This window comes from Leopardus geoffroyi, chromosome A2 (genome assembly GCF_018350155.1).
Source record: "Leopardus geoffroyi isolate Oge1 chromosome A2, O.geoffroyi_Oge1_pat1.0, whole genome shotgun sequence".
Lineage (NCBI taxonomy): Eukaryota > Metazoa > Chordata > Mammalia > Carnivora > Felidae > Leopardus > Leopardus geoffroyi.
The window spans coordinates 105,683,016-105,697,420 of record NC_059331.1 but is presented as its reverse complement, the minus strand read 5'-3'; the positions used below and the strand labels follow the sequence as shown (position 1 = coordinate 105,697,420).

The window sequence follows — 14,405 nt, the reverse complement described above, 5'->3', positions numbered from 1 at the left end:
TTTGTCATTTAGAACACATCTTCCTAGACACTGACAGTCAAAATGCAATGTTTTCAAGTCACTTAAAGTGATTCTTTCATCTGCAGTCATGCCAACAACCGGATATACAGTTAGAATCATTTGTTTCAGTTTGTTTCAATTTTTAGCATTTTTTAAATTTTACTTCCAATTTCCAAACTTTTAAATTCTATTTAAAAAAAAATGTACATGGTTGTAAAGTTCAAACAATATAAATACATACACATACACACAGAGATCTCACGTGCTTACCTGTTCCCTCTTCCAAGTTCCCTCCCAAATTCTGAGAGTAATCAATTGTATTAGTCTTACGTTTATCATTCCATTGTTTCTCTCTCCTTCTCTGTATGCATGTGTGTGTTTTCAGATAAAACCGTACTCTAGATATGAACTGTAGTGAAATACAGAGTTCTTCCTTTTCCATGTTATCATTGTATAGATGTAGCGTGACTTATTCTACCCGAATCCTATTATTGGACATTTATATTACTTCTAGTCCTTTGCTATTATAAAACACTGGCACAGTGGATAAAAACCATACTTTATTTGACAATTATCCTCAGGAAAACATTTTCAAAGTAGAATTCCTGAGCGAAAGGGTAAATGTGTTATGTAATTTTGCTAGATAACATCAAATTCCCTTTCACCAAGGTATGGATGTCCTCATTTCACACAGTGTTGCCAACAAAATACACTGTCAAAATTTGGAGCCTGGCTGATCTGATAGATAAAAAATGGTATTTCAATGTTTTAATCTGTATTTCTCTTATGATCAAGACTGAACATCTTTTCACATGTTTAAAGGACATCTGCATTTCTTTCTTGTGGATGAGCTGTTCATATCTTACTTTTTGTTTGGTGGTGGCCTTTTCCTCTCAAATTGTGAAACTCCTTATAGTGTAAGGATATTGGCCATATGTTTGTGGTAACGTGCAGACATCGCTTCCCAGTTTGCCATTTATATTCTGGCTTCAACTAAGGTTTTGTTTTCAACCTGTAAAAGTTAACCTATACTTTGTCAAATTAATTAATCTTTTCTTTCCTCACTGGATTTTGAATCATACTTAGAGAGGTTTTTTTCATCCTAAGATTATAAAGGAATTAAGCTTAATTTCTTGAATATGCATAACCATCTACATAATTTATAATAAAGGGTCACATTGACTTTTTAAAATTTTTGGTTCATCTTCTTTCCAATGATACATATTTAAATATGCTGCTCTACTGATTACTTGTTTGGAGCACTGTGGTCAAGAAGCATGCCAATCTGATTTTCTGTCCCTTATAAATTGATCCTTTTGCCTGGGATTTTTCAAAGGGTTTTTCTGTTTTGTTTTGTTTTTTTTTTTACCATCAAAGTCCAGTACTTTCACTAGGATGGGTAGCACACAATTTAAAATCATGGCGTCTTTTCAGTATGTAGGTTCATGTCTTGTTTTACCTCAGGGAAGTGTTCTCAAATTGAGTATTTAGTATTTGTTCAGTTTGATTCCTTTGGTTTTTCTACAGGGGCTTCAATTACATGTTTGTTCAATCTTCTTTCCTTGTGTTCTATACCATTTTACCTTAAATACTTTTCATTAATGTGTCTGTGTTTTCATTTACTCCTTTGTACGTTCTATATCCTTTGCCATACTTTCCATGGTATCTGTTTGCACTATGTTCGTTCTTTCAGTCTTGTCTTCATATCTGAAATTATTTTTTTCTAATTCTTTCAGGGGTTCATAGTCTTATTTCACGTCCTCATATTGTTTAGTCATCTCATTTCTGAGCTTTTCAATTTCTGACTCATGCTGTTCTGTCATAGCTTCTATAGGTTTCTTAAGTTACAGTTTTCATCTGTTCTTCTGATATGTTTCCATGATCTGTTAACATTTTATTTCAGTTCACTTTCTTCTTTCTTTTTAACTGACTTTGTGTGACACTTCACTGCAACATTTTTTGTTGCTCGTGTTTAAATGAGATGTTTTTGTACATTTCACAGAAGCTTTCCATTTCCGTGAGGATGGGCCAGGGTGGCTTTCCTAAACTCCATCCTCTGTTGTAATAAAGTTGTTTGTTTTTTTTTAAGATGGCCTGTATGTATGTCCACTTCTATGGTTCTGAGATTCTCTCTCTAGTTTTTGAAACTTTCCTCCTTTTCCCCTATTCTTTCCCTGTACAAAATGGACCTAATCCCCAATAGGCTTTTCCTTAGGATATGTCTGTCCTTTTAGAAGAGTTTTTGGTGAGTTTTCCTAAGGTCTTTGAGGGCTCAAGGTGGTCTAGTTCCTTCTGATCTTCTCAAATCCCCTTAGTGAATCTCTGTGGCCTCTGTGTACCTTTTCTGCCCTCTCTCCAAGGTACAGGAAGTGGAGGCCTCCCAGGTTATTTTTTGACAGGTTACTCCCATAAGTATTTGCTGGAAGTGGGATCCTCTTCTTTTTGGGTACTATGTATCAGAGCATTTGCTTGGTATATCAGGGCTCTTAGGACCTTCTGCAATTCTTTTTGTTTTTCTTCACAAATTCCCCACAGCTGCTAACACCTTCTGATCCTTGCTCTGTCTTCATTCTAGGGTGAGTAGGAGAACCTTAACACTCATTTTTGATGAAAATGTTTGTGTTTCCTACTGCTATTCTAGGTTTGTCTGTTTTAGTAAATAGATTTTTGAGAAAATTCAGATGCTATGCTGCTTTGAAGACCTTACCCCAACCAGGAATCCTTTTTTTTTTTTTTTTTTTTAATAATACAAAGCATCTAATGGCATAATTTAACAACCTGATGACATTTTTCATTTTAATAGTGTTAAACTAGAGTAATTACACATAATTCAAAAAGCAAAGAATACAAAAAAATTTGCTATTTTCTTATCACTTACGTCCTTCTTGGCCTTAATCTCTGATCGCTATATGGAATCAATGCCACAAGCTGGTTTTCTTGCCCTAAAAGTAAAAGTACATTTAGAAATTTATTAACACTATTAATTAAAATATAGATTTCTATCTAAGTGTGGTTTAGAAAGATCAGACTACAACCTAGCTCTCATCTCATTACTTTAGTAAACTGCTCTCAAATCTTCAAAAATTATCAAGTAGACATTGAGTTTTAAAAGAGGTAATTTATCTTTCAGAGCTTGATGTCTAGACAAAATAATACAAAGAATGAGGAAGAGTAATCTTTTTACTGAAAAAAATCTAAAAAGTCCCAGCTTTCAGAAGATCTGAATTCACCAAGACTTCCTTCAACTGTGTATTTTCCACTTAGATTCTGATTTGGGTATCTGGATAAGGGCAGAAGAAATAGCGCTACCTTGCTGTCCTGAAATCACTATAACTACAGAGGTTCCTACACTATATTCTTGAAAATCAAAAGTGACACACAGAAAGTCTCATGCTTCAAGAGCTTATACAAAATGAGCCTTCCACAACTCATTTAGGCCACACATTGTCTGCATTATGTGACTCCAAAATCCATCCTTTATTTCCTGGGTTGGGCTATATCCAGATTTAACAGATAAGTAGATCTTTAATACACCAATTTTTCCAATCTCATCAGAACTAGGCTCTTTGTAATAACTCTTAAAGCACTAGAGTCACATTCTCTCTTTTTTTTTTTTTAATGATTATTTATTTTTGAGAGACAGAAAATGACAGAGTGTGAGCAGGGGAGGGGCAGAGAGAGAGGGAGACACAGAATCTGAAGCAGGCTCCAGGCTCTGAGCTGTCAGCACAGAGCCCGACGCAGGGCTTGAACTCAGGAGCCATGAGATCACGACCTGAGCCGAAGTCGGACGCTTAACTAGCTGAGCCACCCAGGCGCCCTATAATCAAATTCTCTTTTAAAGCTTCCTGCAATGCTTCCATTATTCCTCCCTGCCCCTTCCACAACTCTCTCCTCATTTACACTACCTCCCCACGCCACATTTAAATATATATTACATACACATGTCTTTTTCTGTGTGTACACATATCCCGTCTTGTTTGGTGGTGTTCATTTGGCTAAACTACAATCCTGCTTAAAAGTAACCTTTTAGCTCCTACGGTGATATCCATACAGCTAAATATTAACAGAGAAAAACATACAACTATGCTCACTGGCTTCATTTAGATCACTAATCTCAAGTGGCCTTTAATGGCAGTCATCACACATTACCCAGGTCACACTCTTAATCTGACTCTCCAAAACCACAATTTCAGACTTCAACTTTGTCTTCAAATCTCCAATAGCTCCTTCCCTATCCTCACTCTTAGCTCATCATGTGACAAAACAGAACTTCCACAAGCTCCCACCACCACGTCTATGCACCTACCTGTCTCTGTGTCCATACACTCTACATTCTCTCCTATCACAAAGAGTAAACTACAGGTGCTCCTCTGTAAGAGCAGCCCCCTGCTCTTGTGTGCTACATCTAATAATTCTCCCATCTCCTGCACTATCACCTTTTTCCCTCTATGTATCATTCTCATCAGCATACAAATTATTCACTCCATCTTTTAAAAACTCCCTTTCCTGACTCAGAGCCCCCCTCCAGCTACCGTCTCTATTCTTTGCTTATATATATAGTAAAACTCCTCAAAAATACTACTTTCTTACTACATAACTTCACTCCTCCTATGCACTATTGATCCCACGCTATACGTGCTATATGCAACCTGCCACAGCTGCCCTTTTAAAGGTATCCAGTGGTCTCTATTCACATCACCAAAGCCAATGGTCAGTTCTCACTCCTTACATTACCCGATCTATCAGTAGCATCTAACAGTTGTACACTCTTTCCTCCTTGGTACACTTTCCACATTTATTTCCAGGACACCACAGATACAACGGAATTTCCTCCTTCTACTCTAGCTGCTTTTTCATTGTCTTTGCTAAATCTTCCTCCTGTCACTGAGTTTGAAATGTTGAAATGTCCCAAGGTTTAGCATTAGGCTCTCTTTTTTTTCCATTCACACTGATAAGCTTGGTGCTCTTATCCAACTCAGCTTTAAGTACCACCTGTATTATGATGACTCCAGCCAAGGCCTTGCATTTGAATTCCAGACAATTACAACTAAGTCCCTACTAAATAGGTCCACTTAGATGTCAAATATGCATCTCCACACTTACATCTCTAAAACAGAACTCCTGATCTCTCCCTGGATATACACACTCAAACCTTCTTTTCTCCATTTTAATTAACGGTTACTCCATTCTTCCAGCTATTCAGACAAAAATACCTTCAGAGTCATCCTTGACTTTCTACTATCCACAATCCACTTCCAGCTGCCAAAAAAGCCAAGTGGTTATACCTCAAAATCATAACCCAATTGCCAGAATGGTCCTTTTTTTTTTTCTGTCTTAGCCTGAGGCACTAATCCCTTCACCTACTAAAATCCTTTTATTCTGTATCAGGTACTTATCCCTGCAATGATAAAGCCATCACATTGAAAGGCCAACTCATATATAAACTTCCCCAACCTAATGCATTGCTTAGAAACTCTGGTATACCTTATGTGGACACTGCCCTTCCCTCATGGTTTCTCCAGGGTTACCTATCAACTTCAACCAGGCAGAAAATGAGGATGGCACAAAGTATTTTCATGATTTCTACTGTCGCCACTTCTACTAAAGTTTGTGTAGGCTACAAACAACACATGAAGATTACTCCCTTCGGAATTTCCCTATGATATGCCACAAACTGATCCCCCCCCCCCCCCCCCGTATGACCCATCTTCATTTACCAACCCTTTTCATGTAGTTCCTCTTAAAAATAACTAATTAGGGCATGACTGGCTTGCTATTATTCTTTACATCGTGAACTAAAAATATTAGGTCACCAAATTACTTAAATTGTTCCTAGTGCCCAACGTGACTATGACCAAATAGGACTAAAAATTTTCAGTCAAAAGACACTGCATATCTAGTATCACAAGGGGGAAAGAAAACAATACTAGACGTAGAGGGGTGGTTTTCATTACTGCTTTGTAAACCTGAATGTGTTTATGGGTTTTTTTTTTTTTTAAATGTTTATGTTTGTTTCTTTGTGTCCGTTTAACTGAAGATAACTGATACAGTTTTAACTTTAATCCTACAAGTTCTTAAAACACAAAGGGCTGTGCTTTGATCTATGAGTGTGCTATCATTACAAATTCATTACAAATCCAGTGCAAATGCCTGGAATAACTCTTTAAAGGAAAAATAACACAGTAACACATACCCCTAGGAATTCTTCCTGTTCCTTGACAAGTGGGACAAGTGACACTATCTCTTCCTGTAAATTCCACATACGGAAACTGAGAGACATCTCCACCTCTTCCATCTTCATTATGGACTTCATTATTAACCAGTCCATTCCTCATATTTTCAGTTGATGTGACTCCATCATAAGCATCTTCTTTATTTGAATGCAAAGGCAAATGAGAAAAAGACTTTCCCATGTCTAAAGAAAAAGAAATATCTTACGATAAAATCAGGGTAAAAGTACGTACACTCAAGAACATTATGGGATTTTTATACCAATATAATTAACATAGAGCACACTTCAAGGGAATATTCAAATTACTTTTTCGATTAGAATTATATTTAATCAGGGTAACAGTTGAAACAAGGGAGCCAAGAGTCCAAAGTGTTTTTTTCTAACAAATTATTATAAAATGGTATCATATCAGACTCATGATGAGAACGGGCTCTCAAACATTAAAATTGCACATAAGTTTGCACTTTTTAAGGTTCTCTGAAAAGAAAGCGGTCTTCACTAGAATACAACAAAAACATATTGTACCTTTAAACCAATTAGCACGAAAGGCTAAAGTTGCTTTAGGCAGATTATGACTGTTATTATATTGGATCACCAGGTAAGTTTGAAAGAAGACTTTAACCACCTCTTGTTCCTCCTCAGTCTGTACTTTCTAGGTGCTTAAATTCTTCTTTCCAGCTTATCTCTTCTCAGGCAAAAGACCCTGAGGGCCAAGCATCCTGTGATGGTAAGCAAAACACGCCCTTCAAGCAATAAAGGGCTTTCCAGACCCCAAGACAATTATCGATCTGAACTTACTGGCTACCTGCACGTACCCATCCACCTTTGTCCCACATTTTCCTTATATAAACTCAGAAGTATTTTTAGCACTTTGGAGACCATCTTTGTGACTTTAGTCACGGTCTTCCCATGCTGGCCTCACTGAAATAAATTCTCTTGTTTCTCTACCACTTGTCTCTCTGCCTTTGGATATTGTTAGTGGTGAGTGGTCGAACCTCGTCAATTTGGGATCCTCAGAACCACGTGCTCTTGTACCCCTAAACCGTGGTTCCAAGTCAAAAGTAGTACTTTTCTGGGGCGCCTGGGTGGCTCAGTCGGTTAAGCATCTGACTTCGGCTCAGGTCAAGATCTCATGGTCCTTGAGTTCGAGCCCCAAGTCAGGCTCTGTGCTGTCAGTTCAGAGCCTGGAGCCTGCATGGGATTCTGTGTCTCCCTCGCTCTCTGCCCCTCCCCCACTCACGCTCTGTCTCTCAAATAATGAACAAATGTTTAAAAAAAAAATTTTTTAATTTTTTAAAAAGTAGAAGTAGTACTTTTCAGCCTTTTAAAATTCATGTGCTTTTTGATAAATAAAATCCACAACCTTCTCATTCTCACATTTCTAGCTTGAAACTTTTAAAGTTTCAACAAAAACAACTCAAAACCAAATCCCGCAGATTTGTCTTTCATTCAACAGTTGACAGAGTTGAAATTTCAAAATTACGTTGAAAGTAATATCCCAAAATATTTAACAGAATTCACCAATACAAAGCAACATTTAGAACAATTAATTTCAAAACTTTAGGGTGACAGTATCAAAAATAACATGGGTAAAATTTAAATTTACATTTAACATAAACTTAAAACCAAGTAAGTGGTAGTACCTACATATACACCACACCTATACAAAATCACCTCCGCAGGTACGTAATGCAAGAGTACTGCAGTTGAGTCATACAATTTTCATGATGAAATGAATTTAAAAGTCATATAATCCAATCTGCTGATATTCTCAGGGAAAATTAATAAAAAGGGAAAGCAGAATTACAAATAACGTTTCTGCTCTTTCCAAATTTGACCTTTTATCTTTTATCAATTCCTAAAAATGTATTATTATAGACATTCATACAAAGAGATAAGCATGTCTTTTAGAAATTCTTATTGATTTGAGTAAGGAAAACTGACACTTAGTAATTCAAGTTATAGTATAATATGGAGAAAAGTTTACTTTTTAATACTGGCATGCCACCCACATCCTGGGATCATTCAAACATAGTATATACAGCAGGATAAAAAATATTCACAACCAGATCAATTTAAAATTGTAGAAGGATGAAGGTGCTTATTTTCACTATTTTACTATTTTAAAAAAATCTATGTACACATTATTCATGTAAGCTATAAAACATAAATGATCTGTAACGTCCACAAATGCATCATCTTCTCTTGGCTTGTCTCAGTGACATTAAACCCAGGCCAAACCAATTTGCCAGTCACAGGTGGTTCAGGGGTGAATTAACATCACTATCTCCACACACTGACCTTGGGACCTGTCTGGAATATCAGTTGAGCAGGGATCAGGGGCCTCAGCAGTGTGGCCACCGAGCCATCCTTTCTGGGATCTTAGCACAACAGGAGTGTTAAGATGTATCCCAAAGAATCCTTTGGGGGAAGGGGGGTGGGCGGACAGGGAGGCACAGAGGGCAAGATCAAGTGGCTCTCAGTCTGGACCTGTTTTCTTTCTGTATCTAACAGTTGTCTTGATGAATCTGCCTCTGACAGGTGTTTATTTCAGCAACGCTAACTGACAAGCACCAGACTTAGGCACTAGGTATCCCCGCCCTCCCTACTGGATATTCCTCACATCAAACAGTATTTAGCCACTTTTATTCCTAAAAACCCATTGGTTTATGAAGAGGTGCTACACCCCCCTTTCTTTTCCCTATATGCAATGTTTTCATCGCAATCTCTTACTGAAAACCCAACATGGATCTAAGACTTAGCAGAGAGAAGAGGGAAAAAGTACAGCATTCCATCCAATCTAAATGGGTCGTTTTCTTCTATGATAACGCAAGCCGGCACCTTTTGTAAGCTGCATAAACAAAACACAGCACACAGCCTACTCTGGAAAGGTTAAAGATAAGATCAAGGCAACCGTGCAAAAAAAAAAAAATAAAAAACTAAAGAAGAGCAAAAGCAGGGGGCACCTGGCCGCACAAGGTGTGGGAACCTGGAATCAACCCTAGGCAGGAGACTGGGTCCGGATAGGTGGTGACAAAACACCGCCATTATCCAACCCTGAGCGCCCCCTGGGTCGCTGGGCTGGGCTGGCTCCCCTGCGGCCTCCCCTGTTCTACCTCTTTCCTCCCGCTTGACTCTTCCCAGGACGCCTCCGCTGGGCTCTACTCCGAAAAAGGGACCGAGGGCCTGCGCGTTCAGATTACTCACCGGCACGCAGAGCGCTGCGCAGTCCCGAGCTGCTCCGGCGCGCACTGGCCAGGGAATAGGGTCACGGGGTCTGCAGTCCGGATCGCTGGGGCTGGGACTACAGGCCTACAAGCGGCGACCGCGGATTCGGAGCGGGGGAGGGGCAGCAGAACGACGGCTTTGGCTGAGGCCTGGCGCTGCTGCAACCTGCGTCCGCGCCTGCGCAGAGCTCTCTCCTAGGAGGTGTGTGACCCAGCAGTGCGCACGACGCATGCGTCTTTCTTCCGCCCTGCTAAAGTCCGGAAGGGCAACTGCTATGATTGTGCACCCTCCAGGTTATGTTACCTTGGTCTCTCTCAAGTCTTGAAGGTAAAAATTGGCCGCTCTCGCCCTGGAAAATTTAAAAATAATAGTACTTCCTTTTTCTTTCTTTCCTTTTTTTCTTTTTTTCCTGTCAGGCCTTTTCCTTTTGCAAAGGTGGGGGGAAAAACATACACTATCTACTTCAAACCCTCAGCTAAGAAGCTTTCTATCCACGCCTTGAGAGTCGTCCCTGATTGACACTCGGCGACGCTGGGAGTAGGATAAACTGGTTGGTAGACACGCGTCTGACAGCCGAAAAATCACATCATTTAAAATTTAGAAACTAACCCAGTAGAAGGAAACCAAGCTTGGCAGGAGCCCTAGTTTTGTTTGTTTTGGTTTTGCTTGTGTTTTGCACACGGTTCACCGCCCTCCACTCCCCTTCCTGCCCCCTCCCCCTTAAGTCTGTGGTTACAGCAGGATAAGATCCCAGCCCAAGTCCCTGTGCTTCAACTTATCGCTGTGGCTTGGGGCTACTGTCCCCAACGTCTCAAAGGCTAGGTTATCTCCTTTGGAAGATGAGAATAACAATACAATTGCAGACTAGACTCGCTGCCTTCAGAGAATTTAACGTTTAATGAATGTTACCTATTGTTACAATCACGGTCACAGCATACATAGTAACCAAGAAAGGAAGTGACAGTGTTTTATTTCTCTTCTGACGGGATCAGTGTGTTTAACTGGTGGAATACTAAGATGTAAAAATAAGAAATATAAGTCAAAATAATATGCAATTTAAGATTTAAAGTTATTACATACACATGTGAGCCAATAAGCCTTCTCACCCAATGCTGGGGAAAATGTAGTTTCATAACTTTCTCACAGGCATTTTAGCAATACATATCAAGAGAATTAAACATTTGGGGACACCTGGCTGGCTCAGTTGGAGGAGCCTGTTGACTCTTTAGCTCCAGGTGGTGAGGTAGTGAGTTCCAGCACCTTGCTGGGTGTAGGGATTACTAAAAAAAAAAAAAAAAAAAAAAAAAAAAAAAAAAAAAAAAGACTTTTTAAAAAAGAGTATTAAAACTTTTAATTTTCACATTCTTTCGCCCAGCAAGCCCACCCTTTGGAATTTATCCTAAAGCTAATGAGAACTCTCAAAAGATTTCTGTACAAACTGTTCATTTAACTTAAATGCCCAATAATGGGGCTATTGATTAAATCATTCAGCCTCTCTTGTTTAGCCAAATCTTTCTCAAAGGTGGAGGAAGGGGGAGGGGCTGGCATCTTCCACTAACATTGTTTGACTTTTCAAAGTAAGTAGCTTGACTACACAAACCAGAATCTTGGAGACCCCCTCTTCTAGTGGCAAACAGAGATACACAACAGTATTTTGTATACATTTTCAAAGGGTTCACAGATTTTCATAAAGTCCGTCCATTAAGACCACTGGAAAAACCCTGGTTGTAAAATGACAAAGTATTAATGTGGCAAGAAAATGGGTTATAAAACCCATTTAGATAAAAATGGTTGTATGTAGACCTAAATCAGTACAATAACGGTGTTACATTTTCTCATTCGCAAAAGTTGTTTTAGGAAATTATAATTATGAATTAGAGGATTCAATCATGGTATATTCATACTAGGTGACCCACATTTCAGAAAACTCTGAACAGATTCATCCTCTTTTCACAACTTTTTAAAAATTTCCTCAATTAAAAAAGTATCATTATTTAAATTGGGTTTAACATTTAAAGGAATGAGTTTTAATTTTTATTTATGAAATGGGACACCCATGATTCTGGCTACAGGGGTTCTTCAGAGTTCTTCAGTGGCACCTAAGGTGATGAATTGTGGAAAGATGTCCAAATAGATTCAGTGTTTTATGGGTCTTCATTTTAAAAAATACAAATGCCTTAACCATATAAGTAATCCTTTAATATAATGCAATAAATTTGAGGTAAGAATGAATAAAAAAATCAAATTAAAAATTTAAAGTGTAAGTCTTAAGGGAGCTTCTATAGTAAGAGAACTTATTATTTTCACATCTAGTATCCTTTGACTCAAAATGTTTTAAAAGATCTAGTTAGAGGGGTGCCTCGGTGGTTCACTTGGTTGAGCATCTGACTCTTGATTTTGCCTCAGGTCAAGATCCCAAGTTCGTAGGATCGAGCCCCAGGTGGGGCTCTGCACTGACCCTGGAGCTTGACTAGTATTGGTCTCGACTAGTATTGTCTCTCTCTCTCCTCTTGCTCCCTTACCACTTTGCATGTGTGTTCTCTCTCTCTCTCTCAAATAAAAATAATAATTAAAAACCGAGTTAGAGCCCATAAATAAATTTATATTTTTTCATTACATATGAAATCTGAAATAGGAACTGGAAGTAGGTGAGAAACTGAAAATTGAGTAGCGATTCTGCATATGTAATTACCCAGTGTAACTCTCTAGTTCTCCAGTCTTCCTGAATCACCCTTTCTAGCAATATGCAAATGAAATAACCTGAACCTTCTGTAAGTAGAAAGAGGTAGGGGTCCTCAGAAAAGGAAGTCATTTTTAGGCCCCCAGCTATTTTCCTTGATGTTACTGGCTCTCCTTGCCCTAACATACTTGCGGAACTCCCTAGAAGGTGTCAGAATTACAAATAAAAGCAGAAACCTCAGTAGTTAATGATTTTAAGGAAATCTTACTGATTTAAGGAAATTTTAAGGAAATGCAAAAACTAACATCTCTAAGAGGCCAGGACAGAGCCTAACTATAACAGAGACAATAAATTAGTGATAAAATTCCCAGTGCCATTTCAAAAGTGAGCCAGGCCCAGCATGCCTTACCTGAGACCAGGAGCTCCAGACATCATCTAGTTTATAACTGCTCTGCGAGCATGCCCATAGCTCCTTCTCCTTGTCCGACAGTTACCTCTGCTTCATTATGTTAAAGTCTCCACCCATGGAGGAGTACAAACTTTATTTAGCCTAAGATGCGTGTATCGGCATGTTTTCTAAGTGTGCCTGTGAAGTGTCATACCCACCTTTACTTGTGATGTCAAAGCTCCCATTTCTGAATAGTCATCCTAACCCTAAATAAAAGAAACCCACTTAATGCCACTCAGGGAATCATGGCTTTGGAAGTTAGTCACAGTGATCTACTGTAGTTGCTGTAAACAAAGTTTCCTTTGTGTGACAACTTCACCTGGTGGTGTCTCCACCTGTGAGGCACCGAAGAAAGGACTCTAGTTACTTACATTACACTTCCTCAATGGAGTGCATTCCCGAGTTTTTCTAAATATTTCTGAGAAGAAGGGCTTACAGCTCTGCTGATAATTTACTGTCATTATTCGATGTGCTTAGCTCCTGGCTCAAGTCTTGGTCACTGTGTGCTGTCTCGTCACTGCTTCTGGATGCTTCTTTGTTCTCTCTATATCCCTTTGCCACACGTTTAAACACAGTTCTTTTCCATCATATCACAAGTCACCATGAACAAAAAGCTGTATGTGCAACAGTTTACCAAAGACTTGTAGAAATTAGAAAGTGGTTTAAGTACAAAACACAAAAAAAACAAAAACCAACGAAACAACTTAAAACAATATCAGACACTGATTTTTCACTGAAGTTTGAAGTTCATTTTCTGCCAAGAGTTATGTTGTAGTGATTCCCCTTCTTCCTAAGCCCAGTCTCTTCCATCTCTCCTTCCCCAGCAGCCCACCCTCACTCTCCATTGAGCTTTTTCCCAAATGCTTTTCTATAAGTTCTGAAGCCCAGAACCCCTTTTTCTCAAGCTGCTAGAGATGAAAATGGGGAGTTTCTCTTGCACAGACCAGTTTGGGGCTACCTTTATCTCAACCTCTCTCTTATGAGACTAGCCTAGAGACTTCTTTTTATAACAAAACGACCAATTAATATTTGTTCACCAACACAGCGATATCCTTCCAGTGCTTTCAGAATGCAGTGACATTGGGGCGCCTAGGTGGCTCAATAGTTAAGAGTCTGACACTTGATTTCAGCTCAGGTCATGATCTCACAGTCTGTGAGTTTGAGCCCTACGTCCAGGCTCTGCACTGACAGCTCAGAGCCTGCTTGGAATTCTCTCCCTCTTGCTCTACCTGTCGCCTGTTCACTCTCTTTCTCTCAAAATAAATAAACATTAAAAAAAAAAAGATACAATGACACTGTTACCAAAATTTTAGAATTCTTTCTTCTTTTGTTCCTCTATTCAAAATAGAATGACTAGAACTTAAAAGAACGAACTATAAATATGGAAATTCTTCCTCTGAGATGCCAATTATCAGTTCAAGCACTGGAGGAAAGTGTTTATACCAGTGCTGTCCCACAAAAATGTAATTGAGCAATAAATTTAAGCCATATATGTAATTTTAGCTTTTCTAGTAACCATGTTAGAAAAAATAAAAGGAAATTTGTAGTTTAATTATAATAACCCAATATGCCTAAGACATTATTGTTTCAAAAAAAGTAATGAGATATTTTACATTTTGTTTCATATGAAGTAAAAAATTTTGTGATTCAGTTCTGAGTAGCCACATGTCAAGTTCTCAATAACCACATGTGGCTGGGACATATTCTTTTAGACAACACAGCTCCATACAATAATAAAAAACACCCGTAGAGTTCCTAGGATTTTCTGATTACATAGAGCTAAAAAGTTTTAATTTAAGAGAGAAAATATCATT

The 14,405-nt window shown here is 38.6% G+C and overlaps 1 protein-coding gene across 6 annotated transcripts in view; it reads right to left on the bottom strand.

The window, feature by feature from the left end:
• The window catches only part of TMEM106B (transmembrane protein 106B), a 29,802-nt gene extending 20,126 nt beyond the window's left edge, over window positions 1-9,676 (bottom strand). Inside the window, exons 1-4 of one of the 6 annotated variants that reach the window (XM_045494936.1) lie at window positions 9,443-9,653; window positions 7,896-7,997; window positions 6,197-6,418; window positions 2,879-2,942 (exon numbers count right to left, since the gene is read on the bottom strand). In XM_045494936.1, coding sequence (XP_045350892.1) covers window positions 2,879-2,942; window positions 6,197-6,416 — 284 coding nt within the window. In that variant the 5' untranslated portion in view covers window positions 6,417-6,418; window positions 7,896-7,997; window positions 9,443-9,653. Of the gene's footprint in view, window positions 1-2,878; window positions 2,943-6,196; window positions 6,419-6,860; window positions 6,955-7,895; window positions 7,998-9,351 lie in introns of those variants that run through there. The other 5 variants (XM_045494938.1, XM_045494935.1, XM_045494937.1 and 2 more) reach the window with 5 other exon arrangements.
• Between the last annotated feature and the right edge of the window lie 4,729 nt (window positions 9,677-14,405).